The sequence below is a fragment of the Gopherus flavomarginatus genome, chromosome 22, assembly GCF_025201925.1.
Source record: "Gopherus flavomarginatus isolate rGopFla2 chromosome 22, rGopFla2.mat.asm, whole genome shotgun sequence".
NCBI lineage: Eukaryota > Metazoa > Chordata > Testudines > Testudinidae > Gopherus > Gopherus flavomarginatus.
The window spans coordinates 72,690-88,331 of NC_066638.1; the positions used below are offsets into that span (position 1 = coordinate 72,690).

Here is a 15,642-nt window from a genome sequence, read left to right on the forward strand (position 1 = left end):
GTCGAGGAGAAGGGAGCTGGGTACGGCCTGAGGGGAGAATGGAGCTGAGTGGCCAGGCGGGGGAAGGGGGCTGGGCAGGGCCTGAAGGAAGGCGGGAGAAGGGAGCTGAGTGGCCAGGCCGGGAAAGGGGCTGGGCAGGGCCTGCGGTGGGAAGGCGGGAGAAGGTGCGGAAGTGGGTGAGAAGAGTGGAGCAGATACAGATCACGGAAAGGCCCAAGGAAGGATGTCAAAAAGACGGTGGGGGAGGGGCAGGGCCGTGAGTTAGCATTCCCGTCTCCATGGTAGCTGATGGAACGCTGCGAGTCTTCCCCTCCCTCCCGTAAAAGGCCTAGGGCGCAAGCGCGGCCCAGTCGTCAGAGCGGAGGGGGTGCGGATGGCGCATTACAAGGTGCGGGACTGCAACTTCTTCCCGGAACCTACCGCCCTCTCTTGGTCCCCGCTCCTCCATCGAGGAGTCTCGGTATCCCGCTGGCTGCCTCTGCGCCCTTCTCAGACAGGCCCGGGCGAAGCCGGCTCGCCGACCCCGGACCGCTCTGCCCCGCGCTAACGTTGTTCCCATCCTTCCCTCAGGCCACGGACTCTAAGCGAGAGCAGTTCCGCCGCTACCTGGAGAAATCCGGAGTGCTGGACACGCTCACCAAAGGTAAACAGCTCCGTGTCGCTGCCCCCAGCGTGGGGGAAGGTAAATGCTCCCCTGCGCCGCGCGGGGAGCAAAGGTCCGTGTTCTCTTACCCTTGTGCCCACAGCAAGTGGTGGCAGGGCCTTTCTCTAGCAGCTCCTCTCCGTGCACCCTCGCCGCCCAGTATTGTCAGGTGGTAGGTGACCAGTAGCCCTTGTTGAGAATCCTGTGGGTCAGGACTTAAGGTACTTGAGGCCTTATTTTTTTTCAGCGTATTTACTATTTCTGTAGCACTTTATATATTCAAAGCAAAGTTCTACTTGATTTCAGTTGTAGCGTTGAGCACACCCCACTTCTGCAACTTTGACCCATTGGCCTCGATCCCTGGTACTCATTCCACACAGTGGGCACCTGTGCGTTTTGGTTTAAGTGACTTGTTCAGCATTGCAGAAGCAAGCATAACATTCAGTTCTTCAGGGTGGCATTCAAGGTCTGTAACCATGAGACTATCTTTTTTCTCCCTATAATTCTCTGCTTTATTTGCTCCACAACATTCAGCCTCTACAACAAAGGAAGCAAGGTTCTTTTAGACAAAAGCCTCATTCGCTACACGGTTCTGTTTGATTCCTGGTGCAATGAATGAGTCAGAAATCTTGTAGGGTGAAAAAAAGTATGTGATCATGTAACTATGTGCATGACACACTTTAGACTTAAGGTCAGAAGGGACCATTATGATCATCTAGTCTGAGCTCCTGCACAATGCAGGCCACAGAATCTCACCCACCCACTTCTGTAACAAACCCCTAACCTATGTCTGAGTTACTGAAGTCCTCAAATCATGGCTTAAAGACCCCGAGGTGCAGAGGATCCTCCAACAAGTGACCCATGCCCCACACCGCAGAGGAAGGCAAAAAACCTCCAGGGCCTCTGCCATTCTACCCTGGACAAAAATTCCTTCATGACCCCAAATATAGCGATTAGTTAAACCCTGAGCATGTGGGCAAGAGACACCAGCCAGCATCCAGGAAAGAATTCTCTGTAGTAACTCAGATCCCATCCCATCACAGACCATTGGGCATATTTACCTGCTAATAATCAAAGATCAATTAATTGCCAGAATTAGGCTATCTCATCATACCATCCCCTCCACAAATTTATCAAGCTTAGTCTTGAAGCCAGATATGTCTTTTGCCCCCATTACTCCCCTTGGAAGGTTGTTCCAGAACTTCACTCCTCTGATGGTTAGAAACCTTCTAATTTCAAGTCTAAACTTCCTAGTGTCCAGTTTATATCCATTTGTTCTTGTGTCCACATTGGTACTTTGAGCTTAAATAATTCCTCTCCCTCTCTGGTATTTATTCCTCTGATATATTTATAGAAGGCAATCATATTTCCCTTCAGCCTTCTTTTGGTTAGGGTAAACAAGCCAAGCTTTTTGAGTCTCCTTTCATAAGACCGGTTTTCTATTTCTCAGACCATCCTAGTAGCGCTTCTCTGTACCTGTTTCAGTTTGAATTCATCCTTCTTAAACATGGGAGACCAGAACTGCACACACAATTCCAGATGAGGTCTCACCAGTGTCTTGTATAACTGTACTAACACCTCCTGATCTTTACTGGAAATACCTCGCCTGATGCATTCCAAAACTGCATTAGCTTTAACTGTCATATCACATTGGTGGCTCATAATCATCCTGTGATCACAAAAACGCCAAGGTCTTTCTCCTCCCCTGTTACTTCCAACTGATGTGTCTCCAGTTTATAACCAAAAATCTTGTTATTAATTGCTAAATTCATGACCTTGCACTTTTCACTATTAAATTTCATCTTATTACTATTAGTCCAGTTTCCAAGGTCATCCAGATCTTCCTGTATGCAAAAAAGGGGCACAAGCAGCCTTAATCCTGACACTTCTCTGCAATCAGAACATTCCTTTAACATATATTTTTTATTTAATTACACATTTAGAAACAAAAACTAACCAAATTCCATCTTGTGGAATCATATTGATCCTCATATGGATTGTTAGCAGGTTTGTGATCTCTAGGTTGGCCCCTGAGTTCCTGGCGTGGAAGGCTGACCCCTGGCCCCTCCCTTGCAGCCTCAGCTCACTGCGCCACTGGCACAATGCTCTGGGTGGCGAGCTTCTGGGGCAGCGCAGCTGCAGAGCCTGGCCTGACCCGACCCGACCCGGTGCACTGTGCTGTGCGGTGCAGCTCCCTGTCATGGTGCAGCTGTGCTGCCAACCACCGGTGCTCCAGGCAGCACCATAAGGGGGCAAAGAGTGGGGGAGGGGGGTTGGATAGAGGGCAGGGGAGTTCGGGGGGTGGTCAGGGGCTGGGGGTGTGGATAGGGGTCGGAGCGGTCAGAAGGCAGGGAATAGGGTAGTTGGATGGGGCAGGGGTCCCAGGTGGAGCAATCAGGAAGGAGAGGAGGGGTTGGATGGGGTGATGGGAGGTAGTCAGGGGTGGGGGTTCCAGGGGTGGACAGGGAGAAGGGGTGGTTGGCTGGGGCGGGGGTCCGAGGGGGGGCAGTCAGGAAGGAGAAGGGGGTTGGATGGGGCGGTGGGGGGCAGTTAGGGGACAGGGAGCAGGGGGATTCGATGGGGCAGGAGTCTGAGGGGGGGCTGTCAGGGGCAAGAAGGCGGGGGGGGTCGGATCGGGGGCTGAGTGATGCCTGCCTGTTTGGGGAGGCACAGCCTCCCCTAACCGTCCCTCCATGCAATTTCTGAAACCCAGTGTGGCCCCCAGGCCAAAGAGTTTACCTGCCCCTGCTCTAGGTCCACTGCAGAAACCTCTCCCAAGCTAATGGAGCAACTGATAGCAGCAGTAGGTTGTTAATCTGTATGGACTAACCACTAGAGAGGGATGAGACACGCTTTGCTAGTTTTTCTGAAGCTATTTGATAATCCTGGGTTCAATTCTATGTTTTGATGGGGAATATGCTTCTAGTTCTAAACACTTTTCCTTTGCCTGTACCCTGTCTTTGTCTGTGCTCTCTGGTTCCTGCCCCTCTCCCACTCTGCTGCTATCAAGCCTCCCCACCCATCCCATTGCTATTCTGTCCTTGCCCCTGTGCATTAAAGGCAGGTAGCATTTGTATAGCTTTCAAGGCCAGAAGGGACAATCATGATAATCTAGTATGACAACCTGCACATCGCAGACCACAGAACCTCAGCCACTCACTCCTGCAATAGGCCTATAACCTCTGTCTGAGTTTCAGCAGTCCTCAAATCTTGATTTAAAAAAGTTACAGAATCCACTGTTTACTGTAGTTCAAACTCGTGACCTGTGCCCCATGCCCCATTAGAAGGTGAAACCTCCCCTCTCTCAGGCTCTCTGCCACTTTCATATGCGAAAATTCCTCCTGACCCCAAATAAAGTGATCAGTTAGACTCTGAGCATGTGGGGAAGACCCACTAGTCAGACTACTAGGAAAGAATTCTCCCCATTTAGTGCCTCATCTCTGCCTGTTGGAGATATTTGCTAATAGCAGACACAGATGGGCCATGTGCCATTTTAGGTTACCTCATCATACTATCCCCTCAATAAACTTATCAAGCTCAGTTTTGAAACAAGTTAAGGTTTTTTTGCTACTACTACTACTTCTCTTGTAAGGCTGTACCAGAACTTCATTCCTCTGGTTAGAAACCTTCATCTAATTTCAAGTTTAAATTTGTTAAAGGCCAGTTTATATCCACTTGTTCTTGTGCCACCATTGGCACAAGAACAAATCCTCTACCTCCCTGGGGTCTATCCCTCTGACCTATTTAGAGTTCAGTCATATCTGCTTCATAGAATCATAGGACTGGAAGGGACCTTGAGAGGTCATCTAGTCCAGTCCCCTGCACGTGCAGGACTAAGTATTATTTAGACAATCCCTGAGAGGTGCTTGGAGATATTTAAGAGCAGGTTAGACAATGATGAAGATTCCACAACCTCCCTAGGCAATTTATTCCAGTGCTTAACCACCCTGACAGTTGGGAAGTTTGTCCTAATGTCCAACCTAAACCATCCTTACTGCAATTTATGCCCATTGCTTCTTGTCCTATCCTCAGAGGTTAAGAAAAACAATTTTTCTCCCTCCTCCTTGTAACAGCATTTATGTACTTGAAAACTGTTATCATATCCCCTCTGTCTTCTCTTTTCCAGACTAAACAAACCCATTTTTTTTCAGTCTTCCACTAGAGGTCATGTTTTCTAGACCTTTAATCATTTTTGTCACTCTTCTCTGGATTCTTTCCAATTTGTCCATATCCTTCCTAAAATGTGGCATCTAGAACTGGACACAGTACTCCAGCTGAGTCCTAATCAGCACAGAGTCGAGCAGAAGAATTACTTCTAATGTCTTGCTTACAAACTCCTGCTAATACATTCCAGAATGATGTATGGTTTTTATGCAGCAGCGTTACACTGTTGACTCATATTTAGCCTGTGGTCCACTATGATCCCAGATCCTTTTCAGCAGTACTCCTTGCTAGACAGTCATTTCCCATTTTGTATGTGTGCAACTGATTGTTATGTTCCTTCCTAAGTGCAGTACTTTGCATTTGTCCTTATTGAATTTCATCCTATTTACTTCAGACCATCTCTGCAGTTTGTCCAGATCATTTTGAATTTTAATCCTATCGTCCAAAGCACTTACAACCTCTCCAGCATGGTACTGTCTGCAGACTTTCTAAGCGTACTCTCTATGCCATTATTTAAATCAGTTGTCACCAACCCCTTGATCGCGATCAACTGGTCGATCCTAGAGCCTCTGCCAGTCGATCGCGATCTCTTGGCCACTAAAAGTTGCCTCCGATCCTGACTGAATGGCCCCAAGTCCCTCCAAGCTCGCCCTAGCACTACTCCAGGCGAATCACTCGAGGAGCCGAGTTTGATCCGGCACAGTGGGACTCAGGCACATCTCTGCAGCCCCTGGGATGCATGTCTCCATGCCTGCCCCCGGAGCCACCTCCCTCCCCCCTGCCTGGGGCTGTACAGATGTGCCAGCAGGCAGGCACTTCCAGGAGCAGCATGGGGCCATGGCAGGCAGGCAGCCTGCCTAAACCCTGCTGTGCTGCTGACTGGAAGCTACCTGTGGTATGTGTTGCCTGGCTGGAACCTGCACCAAGCACCCCCTCCTGCACCCAAACCCCCTGCTTAAGCCCTGAGCCCTCTCCTGCACCAAACTCCCTCCCAGCACCCACACTCCTCACCCTGTCCTGCACCCCAACACTCTGCCCAAGCCTGGAGCCCCCCTCCTGCACCAAACACCCTCCCAGAGCTAATTAAAAAGTACAACTCATAAGATGTCCAAATGTAATTACTTTTAACTTAAGTTTTTGACGAAAGAGTCTCTCAATGGAAAATATTAAGCAACCGTACCCATATGTCTAATTACCAGCGCTGGCTATAATCTGAGTTGTGGAAGTACCCAAATCACCATATCTGGATTGGGGTGCCACTGGGTTAAATACTGAATGAACAAACAGAAAATCTGACAACTTCAGTAGAAATTCTGTGTTGGTTTTTATCCTGCCCTCATCACCTGTATAGCTCACAATCTAAGAAAGTCAAACAATATACAAATAACTTGAGAGAGAATTAAATATTTTTATATACTCTTTAGTTTTGTAACTGCATAAATATCCACTTCCTCAGCTGTTCCTTAGCCTATAAATCGTGCATGTTTTTTCTTTTGTTTGTGGTTTTTTTGTGTCTGTAATGGCAAAATTAGTCCTGATGCTTCTCCCCTCTCCTTATTTTTGTCATAAGTGCCTAGTGAAAAGACTATGCAAATATAGTGGTGCATAACAAAAGTCTGTCAGAGAGAAAATAGGCATTATGCTAATGAAAACATATCACAAAATCCTGCATGTGCATACTTAAGCTTGTAGAAAACATATGGTATCTTGAGTTTCAGGAATAGTCTTATGTAATTAAAGGCTGTGTCAGAATACATTTTCACAAATATACAGTCAAGGTTGCAAGTTAAACTGTGCAACCTTAACATTCTTCTTGTTCGTTTTTGGATGGGATATATACACTAATTCAAAGGGTATTATAGAAAGTGTTCTCATAGCTTTCCATTCTTTATTTTTTGTTTCTAATATATTAAACATTTGTTTTATATATTTCTAGTTAGCTTATATTTTCTCCTTGAATGAAAATGAAAGCAAGTAATCTCTGTTTAATTGCTTTATTAAGTGCTGCCATAGCATTTAGGTCAAAACTGTTGCGTAAAATGGAGCATCTGGAGACTCAATACACTTTGGTTTGTCCCACAGTTGGTAGGGATATTCTACCACTGTACAAAGTTTCAGATGATAGTGAATGTTTTAGAATGGAGCTAAATTGCACATACATTCCGTCTTTTCATTTAAGAAACATGGTGTGAGTGCAGATCAGCTTACTATTACTCAGTTTCATCACTCCATGGTGAATACATATTTAGAGTGTGGAGGACACTTCACTCCACATGCAGTCTTTTTAATGTGAGTAAGTTTAGCTGAAGTTAGTGTTTTTGCCACTTTCAGATAAATCAATGTGCTCCATTTGGTGGCTCTAAAGCTGTTGTTGCTTACTAACAAACTAGTCTAAAAGGATATAGCTACTCTTCAGTTAACTGACAGTGAACTCGAGTAGCTTACACAGTTGTCCTGGAAGGGAAGTTTCGGAGTCCAAAATTACATGAACGAGTCTTGAGAATATCCAGGCTAGCAAGTTAAGATGTGTTGGCTAACTTGCCAATACATTAACTTGGTACCTACAACAATGGTATTCTATTCCCAGTCACAAATCAGTTTAAAAACAAAAAATCCTCAACTGCAGACATACTGACAGTGATAAATTGTATTCATTTTGGCTTCATTCCAAGTTCAGAAATCTAAGTATTAATCAAACAGGAGAACTGGTGGCTCAGGCTCTTTTGAGGATTCAGTCAACAAAGCATTGAACAATTAATACTTCAGAAGTTCGTGCCAGGTGGTTGTCTTTGCACATCTGCGTTAACTCAAAATATTAGTTATTGAGTACCATACTCAATGTAACACTGTGAGTTCTCCTGCAGATGAGCACAACATATAGATGGGTGATGGAGGAGCCAAGTGTGGGACTGTAAGAGTGCAACTGCATTCTTGAGACATTTAGGATTCTTGCTTCCACGCTAGAAACAAAGCAGCAGGTGGGTGCAATTTGTGTTTCCTGCTGGCCCCCCAGTAAAGGAGGCCTGGTGATGGAGGAAAATATTGACTTTTCCAAACTTAGTAAAGGAGATTCTCTCTCTGGCTACACTAGAGAGCGTAAGGTCTCTAGTGCAGCTGCTCTGAGATAACGGGAGAGAGGTCTCCAGTTGGCTTCATTACTCCATCCCTCTCCAAGTGGTGGTACCTATATCGGTAAGAGAAGCTCTCTGGCTGACACAGTGCTGTCCACACCAGCGCTTAAATGGGCATAAATTATGTTGCTCAGGGGGATGGCTAATTCACTCTCCTGAGCAACGTACTTTATGTTGATTGTAAACTGTAGTGTAGATTACTTCAGATAAGTAACAAATATGATAGTAGGCAACTACTTTACTGGTAGAGAATGTATATATCCTGGAACTATTATTAAATAGCTATTAATTTGATCAGTTTATGGAAAAATATAACTGCTTGAAAGTCACTTGCAATGTTTGTGTTTATTTAAATACAGAATTTAGTGCAAATATTTAGCTTTACAGTTATTAAAGAATTGTTGAAAAAAGCTTATTCAAAATAATTCCAGCTACATAACTGGCAAAACTTATGTTGAATGCACATGTGTCTCTCAGTAATACTCTGTATAATCACTAATACCTGTTCATTGTCCTAGCTTTTATTATAGTCAAAATATCTTTTGTATGTGAACGTTTTTAAATTAGTGAAACATCACTTTTAGAATACTAATCTGGAAGTAATTTTTTTTTGTCTCATATGTATTACCTTTGACTATTGGTGCACATTTAAGAAATTGAACAATTTGGGGTGTCTTCTGCTTTCAACTGTTGGATGCTTTTTATTTACAGTGTTGGTAGCCCTATATGAAGAGCCAGAAAAACCAAACAGTGCACTGGAGTATCCTTTTTCTTCCTTCTGTGAATTGATTTCAGACAGGTGTGAGGCAAAAAATGGAAGCATAGTCCAAGGCAGATACTTTGTTTGTCTCCATATTATATAGAGTAAACAAAATATGTTATTTCCATATTAAATAATAACAGTAGCAATTTTAGGGAAATGGCACTCAGTCAACCAAGTACAATAGAGAACTGGAAATTTAACTCCTGCATGATAAAGTCCTTTCTACCAACAGCCTGAGGCTTTTGGCTTATCTAACCCAGGTTGTTTTTTGTTGTTCGATTGTTGTATTTTGTTTTGTGCAGAGGCTTATGTTTAATAGTCCTTTGCCTTCCTTTCAGTATTAAATGTTTTCTATAAGGCTACTTACCTAGGAATGCCTCCCTTTTATTTGCAGGTGTACTGCTTAGTTTGGAACAGTGTATTTTGCATAACTGCTAGAATAGAATGTTTAGTGCTGACAACTCTCTAGTTCTTCTTAATCTTGCCAGGCTTCCTCTTTGACCTCCTGCCTCAGTGAATTATGAGGGCTTACTACACAAAAGTAATTACTGTCTAAAATTTTCTGCCTTACTATTTAGTATTCTCTTGTTCTTATGTTGTGGGAGAAGGTAAAAGGAGCATCTTTCAGCTTTTATTTTATAATAGTGCCCTTCTCAGTCTTCTTCACAAGCTAAGTAAACCTTGCTGTTCTCCTTCCTTGTGTTTTTAAAGGGCCTGCAGACAGCCATGTTGCCACCTTCTGTTAAGAAAAAAGCCAAACAGAATTTTTTTAAACTGACATCTGGTGTACCTTGTCCCAGTCTGCCATTATATTTTTCTCTACTAGTAATGTAGTTTATTCAAATTCAGGCTATTATTTTTAAGTGAAGAAACACTTAACTTTTATTAGCTTTCTGAAGCATCATATAGGAGCCGCAGCTCCAGAAAATCCAGAAGTAGAGGCCCTTCGCCTGGAAGTGGCAGAGATGAAAGAAAAATACGAAGCTGTGTTGGAAGAAAACAAAAAACTAAAAGCAAAGGTAAATATTGAAGAGTCTCCATTGCTGTATATTCTTAAAATGTAAATGAAAGACACATACACTGGTATTAGTTACCGTATCAATAGTCAGTATTCATCTGTGATAATGCAGTGTCACTTCGTGCAAGTCTCAGGCTCTTGGTGAGGGGTCACACAATTGAAAAGAACACTTTTCATGTTCTAAAATGACTAACAACTCAGTTTCTTTTTCTTAATTTTCTTTAAAAGCCATGGGAAACCAGTACAAGTACCAAACTTAAGTAAAATTGAGTGGAAACGATAGAATTAACTTCTTTTAAAAATGGTGTAAAAATCAACCTAGATGATGATTCTCCAACAGATTACAACATTTTAATGCATCCAACAAAGTGGGTATTCACCCACGAAAGCTTGTGCTCCAATACTCCTGTTAGTCTTTAAGGTGCCACAGGACTCTTTGCTGCTTTAACATTTTAAAGATGCTAACTGCAAAGGCTTCTTATAGAATATAAATTCAAGGTGGAAGAGACCTATTAGGTTAATGGGTTCTACACCTCACAGGATCTGACCCACTGGAGGCCTTTATGTGTATGCAAAATACAATGTTTACCTCTAGTTTAAAATACCTCTAGTTTTCTGACTGTGAAAACCTTCTGAATGGAACCTGAGTGTAAACTAAGGCAGAGTCATCGTTTTGGGTATACAGACTGTCTGCACCTCTCAGCTATCTCAGTAGGGCGTCTGTTCTTAAACCAAATTATATTTGAGACAGGTTTTCAAATAACTCATTGTACAGTTACCATAGTTATACTGATCCATAACCGCACATGCAAATAGCCACATAAACGAGGGGTAGAAACAGTGCTGGTTCTGAAAGTGTGACATACTTTTTCCCACGCAGTGATGCTGTTTGCTACAGTAACTTTACTTACCAAATGACTAGTTACTACATACTGTGTTTTACCTTCTACAACTTTTGATCATGCAAGCTTTTCTACATGGATTATGGAACTGCCCACAAAGAGGCCTGAATCCTGCAAACTGCTATCTTAGTATACACCATATATTATCAGTGGTAGTTCCACAATAGAACAAAAGCACTATTTGTCCATCAGTTGGTCCAGAAAACACCTACTTAACAATAAACACGTTGGTCCCATTAATGATCCCGCCATTAAATTTGCTGTCAAGACATATATGCATAAGAATGGCCACAGTGGGTCAGACCAGTGGTCCATCTAGCCCAGTATCTTGTCTTTTGACAGTGGCCAATGCTAGATGCCTCAAAGGAAATGAACAGCAATTATCAAATGACCCATATCCTGTTGTCCGGTCCCAATATCTGGCAGTCAGGGGCTTAGGGACATCCAGAGCATGGGGTTGCATCCCTGATCATTGGCTAATAGCCATTGATGGACCTATTCTCCATCCTCTTATTGAATCCTTTTTTGAACCTAGTTATATTTTAGCCTTCACAACATCCGGTGGCAACAAGTTCCAGAGGTTGACTGTGTGTTTGTATGAAGTAGTACTGTCTGTGGTGTGTTTTAAACCTGCTGCTTATTAATTTCGACAGGTGATCCCTGGTTCTTGTGTTATGTGAAGGGGTAAATAACACTTCCCAATTCACTGTCTACACACCATTCATGATTTTATAGACCTCTATCATATCCCCTCTTAGTTGCCTTTTCCAGGCTGAACAATCCCAGTCTTCTTCATATCTCTTCGTATGAAAGCTGTCCCATACCCTTAATCATTTTTGTTGCTTTTTCTATTTCTTCTATATCTTCTTTGAGATGGGGCAACCAGAACTGCAACAGTATTCAAGGTCTGGGTGTACCATGGATTTTTATAGTGGTGTTATATTTTGTCTTATTTTTCCCTTTCCTAATGGTTCCTAGTATTCTGTTAGCTTTTTTTTTTCCCCCTGCTGCTGCTGCACATTGAGTGATATTTTCAGAGATCTATCCACAACGACTTTCTTGAGTGGCAGCAGTTAATTTGGAACCCATGGTTTTGTATGTATAGTTGGGATTGTTTTCCAATATGCATTACTTTGTATTTATCTGCTCTGAATGTCATGTGCCATTTTGTTGCCCACTCACTCAGTTTTGTGAGAGGCCTTTGTAACTCTTCACAGTCAGCTTTGGACTTAACTATCATGAGTAATTTTGTATCGTGCAAATGTTGCTGCCTCACTGTTTACTCCTTTTTCCAAATCATTGATGAATATGTTGAACAGCACTGGTCCCAGTAATGTCACTGGAGGAGGGGGAGGGGGAGTGGGAGGGGGATGCTAGTATTTACCTCTCTCCATTCTGAAAACTGGCCATTTATTCCTATCCTTTATCTGCCTTTTAACCAGTTGCTGATCCATGAGAGGACCTTTCCTCTTATCCCATGACTGCTTAGTTTGCTTAAGAGCCTTTGGTAAGGGACCAGGTCAGAGGCTTTCTGAAAGTTCAGGTACACTATATCCACTTGATCACTCTTGTCCACATTTGTTTTACAGTAAAAAGGCTATAAGTATTTGACTTGAACATTCTGCTGAATCAAGCTGTCATGCTTACCTAAATGGTCCTGGCTTGGGTTAAAATGGGAATGCTTCCTTGAGGGGGAAAAAATTAGATAAGTTGTGTGGGGAGGAAGGATGCAGTTATTGCATCTTGCAGGCATTTTTTTTTGTCACGGATGGCTTAAAATGAGAGTAATCTGACTTTAGAAGAAGGGAGACTTCCCTATGAAAGAGATCTGATAAACTCATTCAGTAATGAGGGCCGAATTATACCTTAGTGTGTGGGCCAGAGTTGGAGTTTTGGGCCATATGCCACAACTCTGTGAAACGGCGCAAGAGTCTGCCCTCAGGCAGTAACCAAGTTTGTTGGGGGAAATCAAGAATGATTCAGTGTCATTAGGACCATCAGTTTTTCTGCTCTCATTTCCTTGTATCCTTCCTCTGTATCTCTGAAATGTTTCTCCCTATTGATTAGTACTCTCTCTTCTCCCCTCCTATCTACTGTTTATGCACTTTACTTCTTTTGTTCCATCTGTCTTTTTTGTCCTGAACAGTCACCCATTTCCCTGGGTCTTTGAGTTTTGTTGGGTTTCTGAAAGGCAGCAGAACAACTTGTACATGAGAGGATTGTGCGCAAAATTGTGTTCTAATCTACTTCCTTCATTACTCTTTTAGCATGCAGAGCATTAAAGAGGAAACATTTATTTTCCCTTTCCATTAAGAACTGTAACAAGTTTAAGTAACTAGCAAGTTGCCCTTTTCAGCTGGGTACCTGTGTAAAGACCTCTCTGCACAGGAGAAAACCTGCTAATCTGATTCTCTTGTTATGGGCAGAAGAACAGTACACGCAATTAACTGAAAAACAAAACTTGACTAAGATCCAGTCCAGATGTTTTATTTTGTAGCTAGCTTGGTGTGCAAAAGTCATGAAGCACCTTTTCAGCAGCTGTTGCTGGCAGCACACTGTGATAAATTTAATCCAACATTATTGTAAATGCCAGATGAATATTTCGATCAGGCTAGGAATTTCTAACCCGTAAATGAAACATTTTAAATGCAAAATTAATACTGAATGGCAAATTCTAGATATTCTAATATTTACTTTCATAACCTTACCTATGTCAGGGATTCTTTTCAAAGGCTCTGATGAAATCTACTTGGTCTGCAGCTACTTAATTTTTATACATACACTCTGAATTCTCCAATTTTAGATACGCATTTTAAGTGGCCAAATTATCACTAAATCAGTGTGAATTGTTGATTAAGGTTCTGATGGTAGGTTTGTCCTCCATTTTAAACTTTACTCCTTGGAATAGTCTCATGAATAGCTAATACCCATCCTAGTGGTGGCAGTCAGACCATTTTACTCCAGCATATTTCAGTACAGCATACAAGAATGTAGGACACTCATTCTTCCCAATACTAACTCATGAGTAGCCAGTATTGGGCAATCACAATGTAAAACCCTCTCTTCTTTAAAGTAAGAAATTTAAATATTTGTCAGTGGGAAAAACTGTCAAAAGCATTTAATGGATCTTGTGTACTGAAATCTCCTGACTTTAAAAGTCACTTAAGAACTTTTTGAAAATCCTGCCCTGCACCTTTAAAAGCCCCCCCCCCATAGCTGCATTTTTGCACAATGCATTGTGTTTTCTCTTCCCCCTCACCCCCACAAAAAAAAATTTACTGGGTATGCTTGTAGTCTTTGAAAATAAGTGGACCTATTTGTAGAATAAAGGTTGCTATAAAACAATTACTTCTCTCTCCTGTTGGGGTAATATACCTTCAGAGTTTTGTTTTTTTTACACCTTCTATAGCTAACAAAATCACTCCTTTTTTAATTCTACAGCTGTCTCAGTATGAACCACCTCCAGAAGAGAAGCGTGGTGAATAAGAATGCTTTCACCTTTTGGTTACTTAACTGAATAAAGGGCTTCATCAGAAGTTTACTGTCTTGACTTTTTTTGGATATAAATATCTTGAAACATTTCATGCAATATGTTGGTAACCATCTTACAACTACATGAATTGCCTAGGGAAGTTGTGGAATCTCCACCCTTGGAGATTTTTAAGAGCAGGGTAGACAAACACCTGACAAGGATGGCCTAGATCAGTGGTCTCCAACTTTTTTACACCCAAGATCACTTTTTGAATCTAAAGACAACCCAGGATCTACCCTGCCCCTTCCCCAAAGCCTTGCCCCATTCACTCCATCCCCATCCAAAATCACTTTCATTGGGCTGGGGTAGGGGGTTGGGGTTCAGGAGGGGGTACGGGCTTTGGGCTGAGCGTGGGGCAGAATGGGAGGGTGCTCTGTGCTGAGCGTGGGGCAGAATGTTGGGGTGCAGGCTCTGGGAGGGAGTTTGGGTGCAGGAGGGGGCTCCAGGCTGGGGCAGAGTGTTGGGATACCAGAGGAGGTACATGGTGCTGGCTCTGGGAGGGGGTCAGGGCTGTGGTGCAGGAGGGGGCATGAGGTGCTGGCTCCAGGAGGGGGGCTCAGGGCTGGGGGTTGAGGTGCAGCCTCCCTCTGGGCAGCACTTACCTGCGGTGGCTTCTGAGCGGTGGCGGGCACAGCAAGGCTAAGGTAGGCTCCTTGGCTCCACACCGCTCCCAGAAGGAGCCAACGTGCCCCTGGGGATGGGGGAAATGTGGCTCTGTGTGCTGCCCCTCTGCAAGCACTTGGTCTGTAGCTCTCCTGGCTAATGGGAGCTGCGGGGGTGGTGCTTGCAGGCAGGAGCAGTGTGCAGGGGTAGGGAGTCAGCCCACGGAGATGGTCATTGACTGGAAGATCTAGGACCACTGGTCTAGATAGTATTTAGTCTTGCCATGAGTGCAGGGGACTGGCCTCTATGACCTTTCAAGGTCCCTTCCAGTTCTACAATTCTATGAAAACAGGCCTTATGATTCTTAAGGTAATCTGCAAACATTCTTCTGTAGAGTTCTAAACATAACTTTTTATAAGCTTTTTGAAGGAGTTAACTCATGTGATTTGAATGTTACACCTTTCAGAACAGGCTAACATTAAGCTTCATTTAGCACAAAGTGCTTGAAGTACAGTGGATATTTCAGTAGCAGTATTAAAAATGAGTTAAATTGTATAAGATTAAATATTGCTTTTCATATTAGCTGAAAGGTGAGTTCTATTCCTTGCTATTTACAAATGTGAGGCTTGATTACGTTGCACAGCAAAAAACCCACCAATGACAATCTATAAATACATGTTTAATGAACTATACGTGAAGGGACAAGATGTGAGGAATGGATGAAGTTAAGGTGATAAATGCTGGCAGTCTCCATGGCTAGCTACACCATATTATAGGCTGGGATTGTCATCCGTTTACCACACATGCTATCACTTTTATCTGGCTGACAAATGATGTAGGTTGGGAGTTCATTTGGTAAATCAGCTGAGATGTTGTTGGTATTCTC

At 43.2% G+C, this 15,642-nt stretch overlaps 1 protein-coding gene across 2 annotated transcripts; it reads left to right on the plus strand.

The window, feature by feature from the left end:
* Nucleotides 1–135: 135 nt before the first annotated feature.
* Nucleotides 136–14,157, plus strand: MYCBP (MYC binding protein). Of its 2 annotated transcripts, none has more exons than XM_050932666.1 (5): nucleotides 136–388; nucleotides 571–643; nucleotides 8,650–8,698; nucleotides 9,591–9,720; nucleotides 12,064–12,161. In XM_050932666.1, the coding sequence occupies exons 1-5, from the start codon at nucleotides 374–376 to the stop codon at nucleotides 12,100–12,102; spliced, it is 306 nt and encodes a 101-aa protein (XP_050788623.1). In that variant the 5' UTR covers nucleotides 136–373; the 3' UTR covers nucleotides 12,103–12,161. The 2 variants fall into 2 exon arrangements, with proteins under 2 accessions (XP_050788623.1, XP_050788622.1); XM_050932665.1 differs by lacking the exon at nucleotides 12,064–12,161 and adding an exon at nucleotides 14,063–14,157 and having other exon boundaries at nucleotides 138–388.
* Nucleotides 14,158–15,642: the final 1,485 nt, after the last annotated feature.